This window comes from Cordyceps javanica, chromosome 2 (assembly GCF_051103115.1).
Source record: "Cordyceps javanica chromosome 2, complete sequence".
Taxonomy (NCBI): Eukaryota; Fungi; Ascomycota; class Sordariomycetes; order Hypocreales; family Cordycipitaceae; genus Cordyceps; species Cordyceps javanica.
The window spans coordinates 2,495,197-2,512,882 of NC_139296.1; the positions used below are offsets into that span (position 1 = coordinate 2,495,197).

The following is a 17,686-nucleotide window of genomic DNA, read 5'->3' on the forward strand; positions in this document are numbered from 1 at the left end:
AAGCCGATCCGACGAAGACGGAAGCCTTTTTCGCAAACGCAAGCTGATCGACGCAGTGTCAACGAGACCTGAGCAACGGCCCTTGGTAGCTCCCGAGCCTGCCAATGTGAAGAAGAAGCCGGCGTTGAAAAAGAAACCGCGGACTATCACGGGGCTCGCTACTGCGGCATACAAACTTGCCAGTCAGCCTGAGCCCAGCGCAGGCCAGGATACGCAGACCAGCCTCTCAAAAGAAGAGGCTCAAGCTGCAGCAACAAGCACGAAAGAAGGCGTACCCACGAAGAGAACGAGAAAGCGAACCACGAAAGCTTCAAAAAAGACGAAGAAGAAAGAAGTACCGCCTAAGCCAATACTGTTGTCACCCAGCGCGGCACTACGTCAAGTTGCAAATCAAGACTTTCTGTTTGGAACATCAAGCCAGCTAGCCCAAGAGCACTCCCCGAGATTCCTACGAGATCTGGCTGCGGCTATGAAAAACTCAAACGAAATTGATCATGTATCACTTTCGACACCAATAAATAGCGATGCCATTGAGCCCCCCGAGGCAAGGCGCTCACTCTGGACTGCGGCGGCTCGCGATGAAGATGGAGATTTGTTCGATCTAGGGATTCAAGAATTGGTCCAGAACCAGCAAGATGTACCCGTTGGTGAAGCACAAGCTGATCCTTTTGGATACGTTAAAGAAGCAAGCCCCGCCAGGGACGACTCCTCGTTCCTTAACCTTTCGGATGCATTGCACCCGCAGCAGTCACGCAGCGCAAGAGAATCAACTGCAGAGCTTCCAAATGCCACTGCTACGTGCCAGGATACAGGACTTGCGCAGTCAGCGCCCAAGTCACCGGATCTACCCTCTCGTCCCGAATTTGAGCTCTACACTGATGCACAACTGGCGAGTGCTGTCTCATCATTCGGTTTCAAGAATATACGCCAACGAGCGGCACGGATCGCGCTCCTGGACAAATGTTGGCAAGGCAAGAACCAAATCTGTGCTATTCCACGGACAAGATCTGCCTCAACAATCACCAGTGCAAGGGCACGGTCACCCATCAAGGTGGGACGGGCCACATCGCCAGTAAAGACACCCGCCCGGCCAGAGTCATCTTTAGCTAGTGCCTCACAGCCGCAAGAACCACCACCATCGGCACAGCAACCCGTGAGCCCACCAAAGCGGCCCCGAGGTAGACCACGAAAAGTGCCAATATCAACGCCATCCTTGTCAGAATCTGTTTCAGCTTGTGCTACAGCCGTGCTACAATCAGTTTCTACAGCAATACCACCTAGTACGCCAAAGCGTAGCAAGACCAAGAGTTCCAAACTTGTCGTCGAGATACCAGACTCTGAGTCAGATGCTGGGGAATTTGAGGCTGCCTCCGCTTCTCCATCTTCGGTGCCGGACGAGACTTTTTCTCCCTCGCAAGGCGTGGATCTTTCCCTTTCTATGGACGAGGATGCTGAGCTGTCTATGGCAGTTTCACCTTCTGAGAAGCCATCTTCCTTTGAGTATATCGGCAAAGCAATTACTAGTGCACCAAGATGCAAAGATGTCAACAATCCATCTTGGCATGAGAAGATACTCATGTATGACCCAATCATCCTTGAAGATCTTACTGCGTGGTTGAATTGTGGACCGCTTACCAAGGCAGGCTTCGATGATGAAGTCAGCTCAGGGGAGGTGAAGAAGTGGTGCGAATCGAAAAGCATATGTTGTCTCTGGAAGGTCAACTTGCGAGGCAAAGAGAGGAAACGATATTGACGAAGCATTATTCCCATATTTCTTGTACATTGGTCTATTTATAGCATGACAGCGCGGCGTTGGTCTGGATCTGGGATTAGAAAACTCGCTAATACCCGGCCGTTGGGAATAGAGGCGGCATCTTTTTGTAGTACTATCGCAGCACGACAGAACACAATTGTACTGATTAGGTGCACCTGAAGACAGACGCTCGCTTTAAAAACACTATGTTAAACAAACAACAGTAGCAAAATGTTGGCAACGGTGATGTTGGCAGGAGCTAGTGTGGGGCCGCCACTCTAGGAATGAAGTATCCGGCGGAAGCCCGGCGTACCTCGGTAGCATCTCCCATTCCCCGCAAACCAGTGTTGAGCATACATCGGAGTACGGCTATACACTAGGATAGCCGGTCCAGTGACGTTTACTTTTCATGAATTCTCATCTATTGTTCGTCGCAAGACGAATACCACCAATCAGCACCCCCAAAGTTGCTGCTACTAGATTTCCTACCACAGCCACTTCGCACTCTAGCCTGTGCCTCCCAGCCATCTCCGTCCACAACGCCTGCCGAGACTCGCGACGCCTTGGTCAGCAAGAGCGGCAATTCTCAAGTGCCGCCGTCCACCCTCCAGACGCTACAGCGTCACCCGCATCCGCAAGGCCTCGCAAGATGACCAAAGACGGCGAGCCGCCGGTGACGCGGCCGAGCGCGTCGGTGGTGCTGCTGTCGCCCTCCAACGAGATCCTGCTGCTGCACCGCGTCAAGACGTCGACGTCGTTTGCGTCGGCGCACGTCTTCCCCGGCGGCAACGTGGACCCGTACCACGACGGCGACGTGCCGCCGGAGGGCGACCCCGACAAGCACCGCGACGGCCCGGCGTACCGTCTGTGCGCCATACGCGAAACGTTTGAGGAGTCGGGCATCCTGCTGGCCAAGAAGGACGGCAAGCTGGTCCAGCTCCCGGAGAAGGAGAGAGAGGAGGCGCGCAAGCAGATCCATGCGCGCAAGATCAAGTTTGGTGACTGGCTGCAGTCCATCGGTGCCATCGCAGACACAGGTATGTCGAAAACGGTCCCTTCGGAGAGAATAGTGTCGGGGACCCCGATGCTAATCATTTTTATTTTTTTTTCTCGCTCGGCACAGAGTCTCTCATCCCATACACGCGCTGGCTGACGCCAATCACGGTGCCGAAACGCTTCACCACGCAAATGTACCTCTACCTGCTCCCGCTGACGCGCCACGACGTGCCCTCCAAGATGGTGATCCCGACGCCGGACGGCGGCATCGAGCACACGGCGGCGCTCTTTGCGGCGCCGCAGGCGTGGATTAAGCAGGCGCGCCAGGGCGAGGTGATTCTGTTCCCGCCGCAGTTCTTCATCCTCGACACGGTCGGGCGGCACGTCGGCGGGGGCAAGCCCGGCTCGCTCGAGGAGGAGTCGAGGCGCTTCATGCAGCAGCGGCGGAGGCTGCTCCGGTTCGTCAAGGAGGTGCCCACGGCGACGACGGCGCTGGGGCGGGCGCACCCGTCGTCGCAGGTCGCCTGGGCGGACAAGGTCATCAGCCCGCTGCCCATGTACATGCGCGAGAGCGACGGCCGCGCCGTGCTGTCGCTCAACTACCCGGGCCCGGAGCTCGAGGGCACGGACCGCGTCGGCGACTTTGAGCACGTCGTGCTGACCAAGTTTGGCAAGAAGGGGCCGACGGGCGTCGAGGTGCGGCTGCGCGAGGAAATTCTCGACGAGGACGCGCAGCCCAAGGAGGGTCGCTTAGAGAAGCTTTGAGGCAAATTTTTTTTTCTTTTCTTGTACAAAAAGATGTTATTTTTTTGTGACATGGCGGCCATGTTGTATATAGATATTTGAAAGACGAATCTATAGACGCTCGAATACATGTGGATGGACAGATGAGAGTGGTATCCATCATAGCATGTGTTTTTTTCTGGTGGTGGCAGTAACCCGCGAGAAGAAGAGGAAACAGAGCATAGGTGGTGTCTATTTCACCTGGAATCTTGCGGGTAAAAGTGCTGTACAATTGCCGGTTTATTAGAGTGCTCTGTAGGGTAGTTGAGATGCATGCATGGTTATCTGTGTCAAGTTTCAAGTCACTTGCGTATGACGCACAATATCTTGAGATGGTTGGCATTGTAAATTGGCCATTGAGTGATTACTCTGCATCGGTATTCTCCCGAAGAGATATATCACGAATCGTGCATGTCTATTAAATACCGAGAGCATTATAAGCAACGGCTAACTTATCATTTCGTCTAGGACAAAACAATTGGGGCCCTGCCCAAGAGGGAAAAAGAAACCAAAAGGTACCCAGTACGAAACTTTGACACTACCAAAGTCAATGCAATATCGAAATGTATTGAAACAGCGCCATCCACGCCCCATTTCAGAAAGACAGCTTTCGAATGAAGCTTTGCGTGCATTTGAGCAAGTTTTTTTCCCGACGCCGCAAGCCCCGCCCCACGGCCAACTGCGTCTAGACTCACACAAAATATACTCAGTACCCTGTCCCTTCTCAGCCCTGCAAGTGTAGCATAAAAATGATGGATCAGCATGACAAAGTATGGAAAAAAAAAAGTTGGGCGCGGGAGGACGGATGAGCGACTGAAAGCCAAGACACAAGTTCCTGAAACAAAATGGAGGAACATGCAGATGATGGGGTTTGTTTTCTTCTTTACTGGCAATGTTTTCTTTTCTGCGGGTATTGATGTAGAGGACGGCCCCCGGGTTTGGGATCGGCCCCACCACCTCCGGAAAACGGGCTTTTCTTTTGCTTTCCAAAAGGAAAACGCAGCGGGGGGGAGGGTAAAAAAAAAAGAAGGGAAAATAAAAGAAAAATCCCCACAATGTTTATCCTTCTTTCAAGCATACATACCGGCCCTGCAGAAACGCAAAGATGCTCAACCATTGAAAAGAAGGAGCTAGACCTAGGCCTGCTCCCCGCTGACTAGTGGACGCCGCGGCGCACATACCCCCGGCACCGCTGCACGAGGCGGCAACGGCGCTGCCATGTGTGCGTGATGATGGGAGGTGGGTTGAGAGGAAACTCGCCTTTCGGGAGGGGACCGGGAAAAAAAATGGTGACATGATTGAGCTGGAGCCAGACGGCAAGCGGGCAGCGAGAGCTGTGCGTCGTATGAGCTAGTTTTCCAACGTATTGTATATAGTATACTCGCCTCGTCGCTACCCGTCGCCATCGCAATCACTCTCTCACCTTCTCGTCCTCTCTTTCCCCCTCTCCCCCTTCACATTTTTGCACGATTTATACAGCTTCTTTCTTCTTCCATTGACGCCGTTGACACGTACCAATTCTCATCACCATGCTGACCAAGATTGCCCTGCTGCTGGCCGGTTCTCAGGCTGTCACTGCGCATTTCGGCCTCACGCAGCCTCAATGGCGCGCCGACACGCTCGCCGCCGAGAATGAGGCCAAGTACAGCCAGTGGACGTATCCATGTGAGCTCACACCACTCGCTCAGCCCCCCCCGCGCCGGCTAACATGATTATTTTTTCCCCCAAGGCGCCGGTGTCCCGTACGGCGCGGGCAACACCACCGAGTGGCCGCTCGACGGCGGCCCTCTGGAGCTGGACCTGCACCACCCGTGGACGTACGTCTTTGTCAACCTCGGCCTCGGCGGCAACACGACCAACTTCAACGTGACGCTGACGCCGGACCTGTGGAACACGACCGGCCGCGGCACCCTGTGCGTCGAGAAGCTCGCCGTCCCCGCCGGCATCGCCGACGGCACCCGCGGCACCGTCCAGGTCGTCACCTCGGGCGCCAGCGGCTCCGCCCTCTACAACTGCGCCGACATCCGCTTCTCCAAGGACGCGCCCCGCAACGCCACCTGCGCCGGCAAGGGCGTCACCCTGACTGAAGTCAAGCCCCAGGGCGCCGCCAACGCGACGAGCAGCTCCGCCGGCCCCGCGCAGACGACCACGGCCGGCAGCGGCGGCGGCGGCAAGTCGGGGGCCGGTCAGGCGGCGGCGCTGAACGGCGGCCTGCTCGTGACGCTCGTCGGCGGCGCCGCGGCGCTCTTGGCCCTGGGCTCGAGCCTCTAAAAAGAAGAGGGAAAGAAGAAGAAGAAGGAGACGAAGAGAGACACTGTTGGCAGAGTGAAGATAATGATTTCATGTACAAGCAAGAGCGTATATGTAATTTTGTAAATAAGAGGAAATGTATTTCAAAGTACAGCTCTCAACTTTATGAGTGGATTGTGTAAACGATATATGCATAAAAGTGAACAAAGACTCCATCCAAACACGCCCGAGAGCCAATTGCGCCTTGTAGAGAGTATATGTACAGCGACCTCTACAGGTCACAACACAACGAGGGGTATCGACAATATAATATTAACAGAAGAACAACATGGAATCATATGTACTGCGTGATGCTTTAGTTCGATTAGTTCTCCGCGTATTGGCGCAAGAGTCAAGGGAGACGTACCGCATTGTCCATGTCAAACGTGCAAAGTAGATCATGCAATCATGCGAAATGCGATTTGCCCGACAATGTAAGATGAGAAAGAAAATGCAACCATATCGAGACGGAGAGGAACCCATGCAAACATGCAAAAATAGGTAGCCGGGAAAGCGTCAAAAGATAGTGTAGTAAATGCAAACGTAAAGTCACTAAGCCGTAGCAGCCACGGGCTCGGAAGTGAGTTGCTCCAGGATGGACGCCATTGTGATGCGCTGAGCGGGGTTGGGTGTGAGCATGTCCTTGACAATGCGCTCCAAGCGGTTCTCCTTGTCGAGTCGCTGCGCGGCGTCATGAACCTCACTCAGCCAGGCGCGCATCTGCAAAATGGCAGGCTGGCCGTTGCCGTATTTTTGAGTCACCTGCGGATTATTGACACCGGCAATCAGCCAGTAGAGCTGCTTGTTGCCGGGCTGCGGCTTGGCGCGGCTCTCAGGCAGAGGAAGCTTGCGCAACAGGTACAGCATCGTGACACCCATGGCCCAGACGTCAGCAGCCGGCCCGCGAACCTTTCGTCCTATAAACTCGGGAGGTATGTAATATGGCGTGCCGCCGCCGCCGGGCGGGCTCGAGGTAACAGTTGACATGCCAAAGTCACAAAGAACGGCACCGCGCTCCATCGAGTAGAGAATGTTGGCGGGCTTGATGTCGTTGTGCACCAGCTCGCGGCTGTGAATGTAGCTCAAGGCACCAGAGATGTCACGCAGGATGCGCGTGGCGTCTTCTATGGATCCGGTGAAGTGGTCGTCCTGCTTGCTCCTCCAGCGATTCTGAACAGTCAAGTCCTTGGCATCCACGTGTTCCATGTATAGCGAGAGAAAGCGGGCGTCGCCACCATAGTAGCGTACGATGGAGTGGTGCTCCAAGTTTTCTTGCGTTTGGTACTCGCGTTGCCACATGTCGGCTTGGCGGATAACATTGCGCTCATGTACGTTTGGCTTGTCCGAGTTGCTCCCTACAGTCTTGAGCACCTTGACGGTGACAATGTTGTCGGGGATCTTGGAATGGCGGCCTACGTATACTGCAGACTGGGCGGTGGAGGCGATTGGCTCCTGCTTTATGAGCTGGTACTCATCCAGCTCACATAGACCGGTCATGTATACTGTGTCGCCCTGTTCAGCGTCAAGAAGGGCGTTGGTGTTGCCGGTGGAGAGCTCCTTGCCCGACTTCTTGGTACCGTTTGGTAGCGAAAAAACAAGAGGATCGGCAGAGGGGTTGAGGAACATGACGACTCCGTCTGCCGGGCGACCCTCGACTTGGGATACGCGACGCTTGACACGCTTGTCCCCTTCATCTTCATCGTCGTCAGGCGTGAGGGCTCTCTTGCCACTAGTGGAGACTAGCGCAGAGCTGCCGCGGGAGGAGGTACTGTGGCTGTGAGTCAGACCCAGAGAGGGCTGTTCGTAGAGAATGACGGGGCGCTTCTCCAGGATTCGAAAATCCAAGACGGCAGTGTCGTGAACCTTGATGCGCCATGTACCAGGTTCCAGCGATTTTGTGACGTGGGGGTAGACGATGCGGTAGTCGCTCAAGGACGGGCTAGCGGGAGCTAGCTGGGAGATGCGGACGAGGGCAATGGGGACCTCGGAGCGGTTGACGAAGATGAGCTTGTCGCTGGCGGGATCAAAGTACAGCTCGCACCAGAGCGAGGGACGGGCGAGGCCATCGGCGTCGGCGACGTCGGCAGGTATGCGCACGGAGAATTTGATGTCGCGGGCGGTCTGGGTGACGGCCAAGACCTTGTGGGAGGGCTGCTCCGAGGAGGCGACCTCGGCGCGGAGAGCGAGCCAGCGACAGTTGTCGCTCGAGGGGGCGACGGGGATGGTGCTGGGCAGGTCCGCGAGGGGGCGGACCAAGAGGCGGATGTTTTGCCTGTGGTGATGGTCCTCCAGCAAGAGGACGTCGAGCGGGACGTGCTCGTCGTCGGGACCCGGGGTGGGCGTGCCGACGTCGACGGTGCGGACGCGGGCGTCGAGCTCAGACTGGGAAAACGGCTCAGTCCTCTCCTCCGTCGCCTCTTCCCGAGGCGCGGGTTTAGGATCGGCCATTGTGATGGTTCTGAATATTTTTTGAAGCGAGAGTGATGCCTGACGCAGGTGCATGGTGTGGCGCCTCAGGCTGGTAGAGACAGACGGGGTGGTGGTGGTGGTGGTAGTGGTGGTGACCGGCTCTGCCTAGCTCTACCTACCTACCGAGTACCAACCTACCCAAAGTGCCTAGCAGGAGGCAGCTGGTGGTGGTAAGCCTGCTGTTAGGCCCAGCGGTAAATAACTACCTAGTTAAGTGGTACCGAAAAGTAGGCAGCGCAAGCCGAGTCTGGATGACTACTCAGTAAGTAGACTCACTGACAGGACTGACCAGGCTGGACGAGCTGAGGTGAGGGGAGCGAGCGCGCCAGGCTTTGTGGCTTGTTAGGTAGACTGTGGCTGTGGTCGTGTGAAAGTTGCAGAAGTGAGATTCCACCGATGGCTGCTCTGTCAAAGAGAAGGAGTGGTTGTGTTGGCAATGTACAATTCGGTCGATAAATGTCCAAAAGAAGAAGAAGAATACAAAAAAAAAGACGATGTAAAATGCAACGGCTGAGGGCACAATAAATGCAGGAACAGCTCAGTGGTCACGGCGAGGGCGCCAGCGTCAGATGCGCAGCGCGAGACGGTATTCTGGCCTGCTGATGAGCTCTCAGCCTCCCGCTGGGTCGAGTCACCAGTGATGAGTTAGCAGCCTGTGAACGGGGTAAGTAGGTAGCTTACCTCTGGCTACTAATAATAATCTCTACCTACTTTGTAGCGCCTTGCGGCAGCCGGGCGGGAGTCATTTAGCGGCCGAGGTTCAGCTGGCTGAAGATTGTAGCTCGTCACTGGTGGATTCTCCCACTGAGTACGGATCAAGTTGAATCTTGATTTATAGATGCTGCAAACAGGAACAAAGCGCCCTTTCTCTTTCTTGGAAGGCAATGCTTTATCAGTAAATTTATCCAGAATGTATTACACTCTGTAACCTCAAAGTCCTCTTCCTACGGCGATACCACGTAATACTCTTTCATGGAACTTTTTGGAAGTCTTCTATGAATTAGCGTCCGGCCACAATTGTGCCAGAATAGACGATACAGTGTCAGCTTGCTTCGTAATACTGTGCATTTCGCTGTTACTCGCAGTTATCCGAGGCCCTCCGTGCCCTACGCAGGCATCTAAAAAAATGCCATTTAGGGCCCTTTCTACACGACCGCTACCAGACGGCCAACACACCTTGCGCCATCATAGTAGATATGACCAAGACAACACAGTGATTATTGGTAGTAAGTATATAATTTGTTAATTTCAGATCTTTTCATGTATTTTCTAGAGCTCACGTCGGCTTTTTCTTATCTGTTGGGAGAGGCTATTGAGGCCAACAGTGGCCTTTTCTTGGTAGGTGCCGACCTGGGCACTGTCCTCCAAAAATGCATCAGTCAGCCTTGCTTACCCGATTACCTCCCATATATATACACTGTACATTTCACTGTGCCATTATTCGATGCCACCTCGTGCCCTTGCCTCCACGTCTGCCTGCAAGGCACACTGTCCAGTGTGGCGATGTATCGTCTCATTCAATTCTTCACAACTCGCAGTCCTGTCATTCATTCTCTTCGTCCCTTCTCTCACTTCCCCAAACCTCGTGGAATCGGCGTTGCATCGCAAATCGAACCATGACGCGCATCGTGCGGTGACATCAATACATCGTCGTCATGGCAGTTGCAGCTGATAATGCTGCGACGGATCGTGAGCCGACAAACCAGTCGAGTGACTGAGCCCTGAGCGCCACTCACGTGGTTGCAGCAGAACCGGCGACCTGTTCGACTATATCATCAATGTCTCCTTCCATGCCTGCGCGGATACAACCTCGATCTGTCAGCGATGCCTTGCGCAACCGTTCGTGACGTGCTACTGCGGACGGCGGACGGGCTCGAAAGTTGTTAGTGTAGAGCATACATGCCAGTTGACCCGTTGGTCTCGATTCCTACGGAAAGCAATCTTTCCCTCGACATACTTTTGGGGCTCAGAGAGCCAGTTGCTGTCAGCCCGACAGAGGGTGGTGCTGCCTACTCTGGTCTTGTCTCGTGACTATACTTTACTAATCACCACGAGCCCGGGCAATGTCATCGTTGTCACCAAACTACTTCTCGACGTGAATAACTTGCGCTTCTCAAAGCACCAAATATGAACCTTCTACCTGGAAACAATCCGTACTCAGTCAGACCGCGCGCTTCCAACACTGGTAGAAGAGCTACCAGCCTCGGCTGCGAAATTCAGCTGCGGCGATTGGCTGCCCTCAATCGACTCATGCGCCCCGAATGCGTCAGCCACATTTCTCTTCACCAGCCTCACTTGCCTCTCAACCTCTATCGATGCTGATAGATGCGATGAGCCCCACTCGAATGCTGAGGCACTGGATGTTGCAGTCTTTATTCTGTGAGAAACCGCCACCAAAACGCCTCCCTGCCCTCTCGTTGGCTGTTTCAGCGCCTAGCATCCATCCGCATCATAGCTGAGCCCGCTCGCTGCTGCTCTTAGCCTTATCCGGATTAGCGTCATGCGTTCGCTGTGTACACCGACCGAGTGAACGACGCCGAAAAGAGACTAGCTCAAAGCAAAGTCTCCATAGCATATGCACTCTACGCCACTTGTCAGACATGACACCCAATCAAAGCATTCCTTGCTTTTTGCCTCAGGCAACAGTGCAGTCCCTGTCTGGCCTCCCTCAACCTCCCCGTCCAGAGGGTAGTCAACGCGCCCCCCACAACCTTTGGCCTTTGTTTTCGTCCAGGAATCTTGAGTCTGTCAACCCGTGAGAACTGTGAACTGATCGAAATTCGAGCCCGCGATTTCCACGCTTTTCGCTACTCTCCGACTCAGAATACCACCGCAATGCATTTCAGTACTACAACCACGATCTAGATGTGCCAAGTCCACCAAATGATCCTGGGCTTGCGCATCTAGACACGTTTTCACTCCTTCCACCATTCGCATCATAACACGTCCACGTTCTGCGGGCAACATAATACCGTCCTATCAAAAATGGACGAACCAGGTTGGGCATGGCCCGCCTGGAAATTTAACATGAAGAGGGATGACCTCTTCACTTCCCTCCACGCCAAATACAATACCGTCACCTTCTCCCTCCAAGACCCCGAGGCCTTTCACCACGATGTATTCGAGCTGTCAACCCGGGCCGATACCGCTGATGAGTTCCACCAACTCATGACTGAGCGCAAGGGTCAGCGTGCCAAGGAGATGAATGACTGCCTCGAGTCTCTCGCCGTTGAAATCATTGCAAATCCCATGTTGATGGGTACCGATCAGTGGCAACACGCCGTTCAACTTTTCCGAACAAAGTCCTACGACTCCATTGTTCGCTACTTTGCGAGCTACATTCCTGAGGAGTGCATCGATGAACAACAGTGCCCGTCACCGGCTCCGGAAATGGTCGTCCCAGAACTTCCCTCTACTTTAACTACTGGCTCCAAGGTTATCGAAGTCGAAGACATGTCACAGTTTCTCGATGAAGACGACTTCTTCCCCAACGGCCCGGCCATGGCCGTCGAACCGTCTTCTATTGATGCGCATTACCCTCCATCTCCGCCGCACTCAGAGGCTACGCCGTCGGAACATTCTGATGACGCTAGCTACCCCCCAACTGGCCGGTCGTCTCGATCTGCATCCTTCTCTTCTTCCGAGGCCGGAGGGCTTGTCAGATTTCTTAGAGATTTGTCCAAAGACGATGACGAAACCACATCCCAATCCGATAGCGGTGAAACTGTACTCACGTCGGTTTGCGATTCTGTCGAGACCATGTCGTCTATTGATTCGTCGGAACACTACCACGAGAAGACCATGCCCATGACGCCTCAAGATGAGGAAGATTGGGACATCAACAATTTACCCATCCAATACTCAGAAGATGAACTCGAGGATACCCTTACCTATGATACCCTGGATTCCGAGACGGCGACACCCAAACCGCTACCGGAATCCACCAACTATCTCGAGCAGCACCCTTACAGTGCAACCACCACCATCAGAGCTTTATCCACAAGGCGATCGCAATCGCCCAAAACATATATCAGAAACCGAACCTCTGCAACCGTGTCGCGTACCCATAGTCGGAGGAGCCCTGAAGAGGTCTTTTCCAAGATACAAAAGGCCCCAGCCGAGGCCGCCAGAAGGCGACCAGGAGGCAGAACGGGGCTTGACTAGCATGAGGGGATAATGGTGCTGTATATATGTGACTATACCTGTACATACTTGTATCTTATGATGAATGATTCTCAAACGATACCATTTAATTCTTCTTTTCTCTGCTTGACTGCTTGACTGCGTCGATATGGTTGACGTCATGCACAGTAACGATGGGTATACGAAGCTAACCAGTAAGCATACTTAGGTGTACTTGTGATGGATGCACAACGCTCACATTACTTGGTAAGTGGCAGGTCTTGGCGCCTTTTTCTTTTCTTCTTCTCTGTGCAGTGGACAATGTGACCTGCGGAATTGAACGTGAACCATGTGTGTGGTGACCTGTCATGTGCGCCACACTGCTTGCTCTGCCTATCACGCGAGCTGGCAACCCTTGTACTATGGCTAAGTATAGTTTACGAGTGTATCGCACTTGTGATGTTTTTTTTTGTTCCCGCACGGTGAATTTTTTTTCTTCTACTAATTTTGACTTTTTCAACCAAGTTTGTTCTCAAGGTAAGAAAGATGCTTTACCTTGCCTCCTGCAGCCATCTCCCTTGTCACGTCGCCCAGCATGGTAGACCGAGGCAAGCATCGTTATGCCTTTACAACAATAAAGCGCGATAGATTGACATATGTGCGACTTCTCTGGCTGCCGAGCCCGGGGACGGGCTGTGCGGGTCGTTTGAGCCTGGTTTGCCAAAAGGGGGGGAAAAAGGAGAAGAGAGCGAGAGAGCGAGAGAGACTGAGAAGGAGACTGAAGAGGATGAAACCAGCCTGAGAACAAAAGGGCATCTTCAATAAACATCGGTGGCACATCAACCGTTCGTGATGGAAACCGCAAAGGAACGAGGCCAAGCTCGGATGTCGACATTCCGAGAAAATCGCACGCTTCTGTTTCTTGCCGAATGATTCTTCTGTCTCTTATTTCTTGCAAACCCGCAAATCCGATTTCCCGACTCCCACATGACAAGACGATCCGAAACACCATCCGTAGATCAGCAAATTCTTTTGCTGCCTCTCCGACACAGCCTCCCTCTCTCCTCCCTCCCTCCTCTTGGCGACGTCGCATGAATCTCAGCCCACGTTTCTTCATGCTTCACCCGGGGGGCTTGGAGTCGTCGCATATGAAACGACGCTGTAAAGTGGTAGTGTTTACCGTGGCGACCGCAGGCAGCCCTCGCCCGTCGTCTGTCTTTGTTTGGAAGTCGCTACCGCTTCATCACGAACAAGGCATTCCCTGTTACCATCGCCTGACCCCCCTGGCGTCTTGTTCTTCCGCTCTCATGTACCTATGCTGGTCTGCATCAACGAGGATCGCGATGAAATTTCTGCCACGGCTGGGGCGCGCCAGCCCACAGAATCTCCGATAATGAGCGGAGGTTTTTTTTTTCTTTAAAGAAATTTGTTACAGGGGGTCGCCAAATCTAGTTTTCTCTCAGTAGAAAAAGCAGGGGCGTTGTGATCCTACAAAGTTTGGGCTTTTATACCGCGTGGGTGCGAGCGCTTGTATAAAACGGTAGGTAATAGTAGCACGAGCCAGGTAAAAGCAGTGTGAGTTGCACCTTTGGGATATGCATACCGTGCGGCTTTTTCTCAGGTCCCTACTGGTAAGATGATGCTCGTATCCTGGCCTTATTGAACATTTCCTTGTGATATGATGGACTATAGCGAGGAACTCGGCCGTAACCATCCATTTCGGGCGGGCTGCGACCTGGGGTCGCGGTATTACTTAGTAGGCGCCGCCCCCCTCCTTGGGAAAATTTGGTGCGTGTCAGACATGATACGGATAGCACGGCCCTGAGCATGGGGTGCAGGTGCCAAGGGTGCTCCAGGTTTCTTGTTCAAAACACCGTCCCTCTTATAGCCCCGGCCGAGAAAAAAGAAGAAAAAAAAAAGAAAAAAAAAAAAAAACAGAGATGGACTCGAAAAATTGGCTGACATTGAATGAGTGAAAGACGATAAAAATATGTGGGCATGCCTCGCATTGTGTGCGCGGGCAGTAGCACTCATTGGCTGCTCATAGCAAGCAAGGTCTGGCTAGTCATTACCAACTACTAGTACACGGGTAGGGCTGGACTGGGATGACGGCTTGGCTACCATGCTTGCTTTTCTTTGACGACATCAATAAATTCTACCGTGATTCATTCTTTTCATGTAGCCCGTATAATATTTTTTTTCTTTCTTTTTGTCGACCTGAAGCTGCTAGTACCGGTGGACTGTGGGCAAAAGACACAGAGAGAGAGAGACAGAAGCGCCTGGGTTGGGGTCCCTTGAAACCGTCGCCGTCGCCAATGCCATCGTCGTCCATCGTGAGGCAGTCCACTGTCCCTTTTTCAGCTCCGCCGACGTCCGATTCGACGGAGAAAAATGCAGTCGCCCAGCCCTAGCCAATGGGGCCTCCCGCACCTCTGTAGCAGATGACCGAGGGCGAACCACCCAGCACCCTTGCCCGGTCTCCCAACCCGAGTCCTCCATCCTTGCCGCTGCTCAGATTCACAACTTTTTTCTGCATGAAGAAACAGGTGACACATCCCTTCGCATCGTCCTTGGGCCTTCTGACCAACCCCAAGACAGACCCTCCTCCCCCTTCTTGCTCTCTCTGGTATCGGTGTACTTTGCCCTTTGCAAGGCCCCCCCCCCCTCTCCCGGCGGCCGTCGCCGTACGTCTTGGCATGACCTGCGTCCTGAGGTCCAAGGCATGCCGCTCTTGGTGGACTACTTGGTTTCCGACACGTTCAGAAATCTGCCGTAGGGACATGCTTGGCAGATCCGGAAAGCTCCTGAACCCGTCCATGTTTTGACCTGTTTCGTGCTTCATGGGTTTCTGCTGCTGCGGCCTCACGGCCCACAATCATGGCTGCCGCCAGCTCGAGAAGACATATGCCGACCTGGAAATAGTCGTCCATCATCTATAAATCCGGCATTATCCTCTCCATTAACCTGCTCGAATCTTCTCCATCATCATCACCACTTCCACATCTTCACCAACCAGCAGCTCCACTTCTCTTCACATCCCTCTCTCCTGCCGGTCAGGTCTTTTAATACTTACGCCACTTTTTATAACCTAAAGACAATCTTTACCATTTCCCTTGTTTTTTTGTAACTTTTTTTTCTTTTCCGAAAAAACCAAATTCACACAATGGCTCCCGTCAAGTCCATCATTGCTGCTTCTATGCTGCTCGCTGCCCAGCTCGTCTCGGGTCACAGTGTCATCACCAACGCCGTTGGTGATGCCGGTGGCAGTGGCTCGGCTCTTGGCGTCGTCTCCTCCACTCCCCGTGATGGAACCAGACGCAACCCCTTCCAGCAGGACGCGACCCGCTTCCGCGGTGCTTCCGCCAAGACCTTTGGTGAGACCGTCGGCCAGGGTGCCAACGATGTCGAGTCTGGCACCTCCAAGATCATGGCCGAGTCCGGCGACTCCCTTCCCCAGGTTACCGCTGGCGGCCAGGTCACCATGACCCTCCACCAGGTCAACGGCGACGGCGCCGGCCCCTACACGTGCATGATCAACGCCGACGGCACTGGCGGCAACTGGGACAACATCCAGGTCACCCAGAACGTCGACGGCAGACGCGGCCGCAACAATGCCGGCAGCAAGACTGACCACCCTCTCGTGGCCTCTATCCCTGCCAACCAGCAGTGCAGCGGTGACGTTGCCGGCCAGTCCAACGTCTGCCTCGTTCGCTGCCAGAACCAGGCCGGTGCTGGTCCCTTTGGTGGTGTCGTTCCCGTCCAGATGGCCAGCGCTGCCAACAACAACGGTGCTGCTGCCAACAACAACGGTGCTGCTGCCAACAACAACGGTGCTGCTGCCAACAACAACAACGGTGCTGCTGCCAACAACAACAACGGTGCTGCCAACAACAACGGTGCCGCCAACAACAACAACGGTGCTTCCAACAACAACAACAACAACGGCGCTGCTAACGGCGCTGCTAAGGGTGCTGGCAACAACGGTGCTGCTGGCAACGCCGGTAACGCTCAGACTCAGAACGGCAACACCCGCGGCAACGGACGCAATGGACGCAACGGCCAGAACAACCAGAACAACAACAACTAGTAGAACAACCGCCGTGCTGGTGCGTTTTGCGCATAAACAATTCGAGCCTAGGTCGTTTGATATTGCGTGATGAAACCATTGGCACCCCCCTCTAGCAGTTGGACTTGTATGCAAAAGAGGAGTCGGGGCAAAAAAGATGTGCACCGGGAACTTTCAAGTGATGATGATCAGTTCAAGGGCAGGAGGGGGGGCCAAGGGCATTGCAACGGAAAACATGTATTGCTAGCGCAATTTTAACATTGCTCTGTGTATTTTGCTAGTATTTTGAGTTCTATAGTTTGTTTAGTGTCGATAATGAAGAATACATAAAAAATGTTTGGAAAATACTTTTTTTGTGCCTTCTCTACGCGTGGGTGAAACTCGATGCTGACTGTGAAACCGCCTGTTGTCGGATTCGACCGTGTTGGAAGGCTGCTATAAATAAGCTCGACCTACCTGACTGACTAGCATCAGGATTCGGAAAAAATTGCCCTTGGTTGTATGGCTTTCAATGCGACATCATCCAGCATTACCGCCAGTCTGGCACGTGCCTAGTAGGTAGGCTAGTACGCGCGCCTGGTATGCACTAACAGGCTTGGCACAACTGCGGCTCGTCTCACACTCCTCGTCAAGGGTCACACTCTCAAACTACGTATTTCCGGCCGATGGGGCCGGTGTAGGTCAAAAGGATCGACGTGAGAACTGCGAGAGTGCCTCTGATGCACAAGCATGGAGCACACGGCAGTAACTACCGCGACTGGTATCAGAGTGTCCGACGGAAATTACGGTCGGTCGACGAGTGCGAATGGCGCCCCTTTGGTTCCGGCTTATTGATGATGCGTCTTGTTTTGGGCGTCGCCGGCAGGCTTCAAATGCGTCGGATCCGTGAAGGAGAGGGAGAGCGCGAAGCCGTGAACGAGGACGTTTCTACCGGTACACACGCAAGCCTATAATATCTATCCTGATAAACCATCCGGACATCACGTGGGTCTACTAGCTCAGTCGGTTAGAGCGTCGTACTAATATCGGTGTTAAACCACCAATATATGGTAATGCGAAGGTCACAGGTTCAATCCCTGTGTGGACCAGCGTTTTCTTTTTTTGGTCCTGGTAGCGGAGTGGTCACCGCTACAGGCGCTACAGGGAGCTTTCTCTGCGAGATCGAGATTCAAGGCTCTCTTGCCGGCAGCATCAAAGGTCCGCCAGAT

At 53.7% G+C, this 17,686-nt stretch overlaps 5 protein-coding genes and 1 non-coding gene across 6 annotated transcripts; 5 read left to right on the forward strand and 1 right to left on the reverse strand.

The window, feature by feature from the left end:
* Positions 1-2,402: 2,402 nt before the first annotated feature.
* On the forward strand, positions 2,403-3,514 carry V2A60_003249 (NUDIX hydrolase; the record flags this gene model as incomplete). Its single annotated transcript, XM_083254586.1, has 2 exons — positions 2,403-2,790; positions 2,877-3,514. 2 exons carry the CDS (start codon positions 2,403-2,405, stop codon positions 3,512-3,514), a joined length of 1,026 nt encoding a protein of 341 aa, XP_083110712.1.
* Positions 3,515-5,061: 1,547 nt separating this feature from the next.
* V2A60_003250 (copper acquisition factor BIM1-like domain-containing protein) lies at positions 5,062-5,803 on the forward strand (the record flags this gene model as incomplete). The annotated part of the gene is made up of 2 exons (XM_083254587.1): positions 5,062-5,197; positions 5,262-5,803. The coding sequence occupies 2 exons, from the start codon at positions 5,062-5,064 to the stop codon at positions 5,801-5,803; spliced, it is 678 nt and encodes a 225-aa protein (XP_083110713.1).
* A 570-nt stretch (positions 5,804-6,373) lies between these two features.
* V2A60_003251 (kinase-like domain-containing protein) lies at positions 6,374-8,269 on the reverse strand (the record flags this gene model as incomplete). The annotated part of the gene is made up of 1 exon (XM_083254588.1): positions 6,374-8,269. The coding sequence occupies one exon, from the start codon at positions 8,267-8,269 to the stop codon at positions 6,374-6,376; it is 1,896 nt and encodes a 631-aa protein (XP_083110714.1).
* A 3,006-nt stretch (positions 8,270-11,275) lies between these two features.
* V2A60_003252 (uncharacterized protein) lies at positions 11,276-12,454 on the forward strand (the record flags this gene model as incomplete). Its single annotated transcript, XM_083254589.1, has 1 exon — positions 11,276-12,454. The coding sequence occupies one exon, from the start codon at positions 11,276-11,278 to the stop codon at positions 12,452-12,454; it is 1,179 nt and encodes a 392-aa protein (XP_083110715.1).
* A 3,121-nt stretch (positions 12,455-15,575) lies between these two features.
* On the forward strand, positions 15,576-16,499 carry V2A60_003253 (DUF3129 domain-containing protein; the record flags this gene model as incomplete). The annotated part of the gene is made up of 1 exon (XM_083254590.1): positions 15,576-16,499. One exon carries the CDS (start codon positions 15,576-15,578, stop codon positions 16,497-16,499), a length of 924 nt encoding a protein of 307 aa, XP_083110716.1.
* A 966-nt stretch (positions 16,500-17,465) lies between these two features.
* Positions 17,466-17,566, forward strand: V2A60_003254. The gene has a single exon. It is a non-coding gene; the product is annotated as a tRNA-Ile (tRNA).
* Positions 17,567-17,686: the final 120 nt, after the last annotated feature.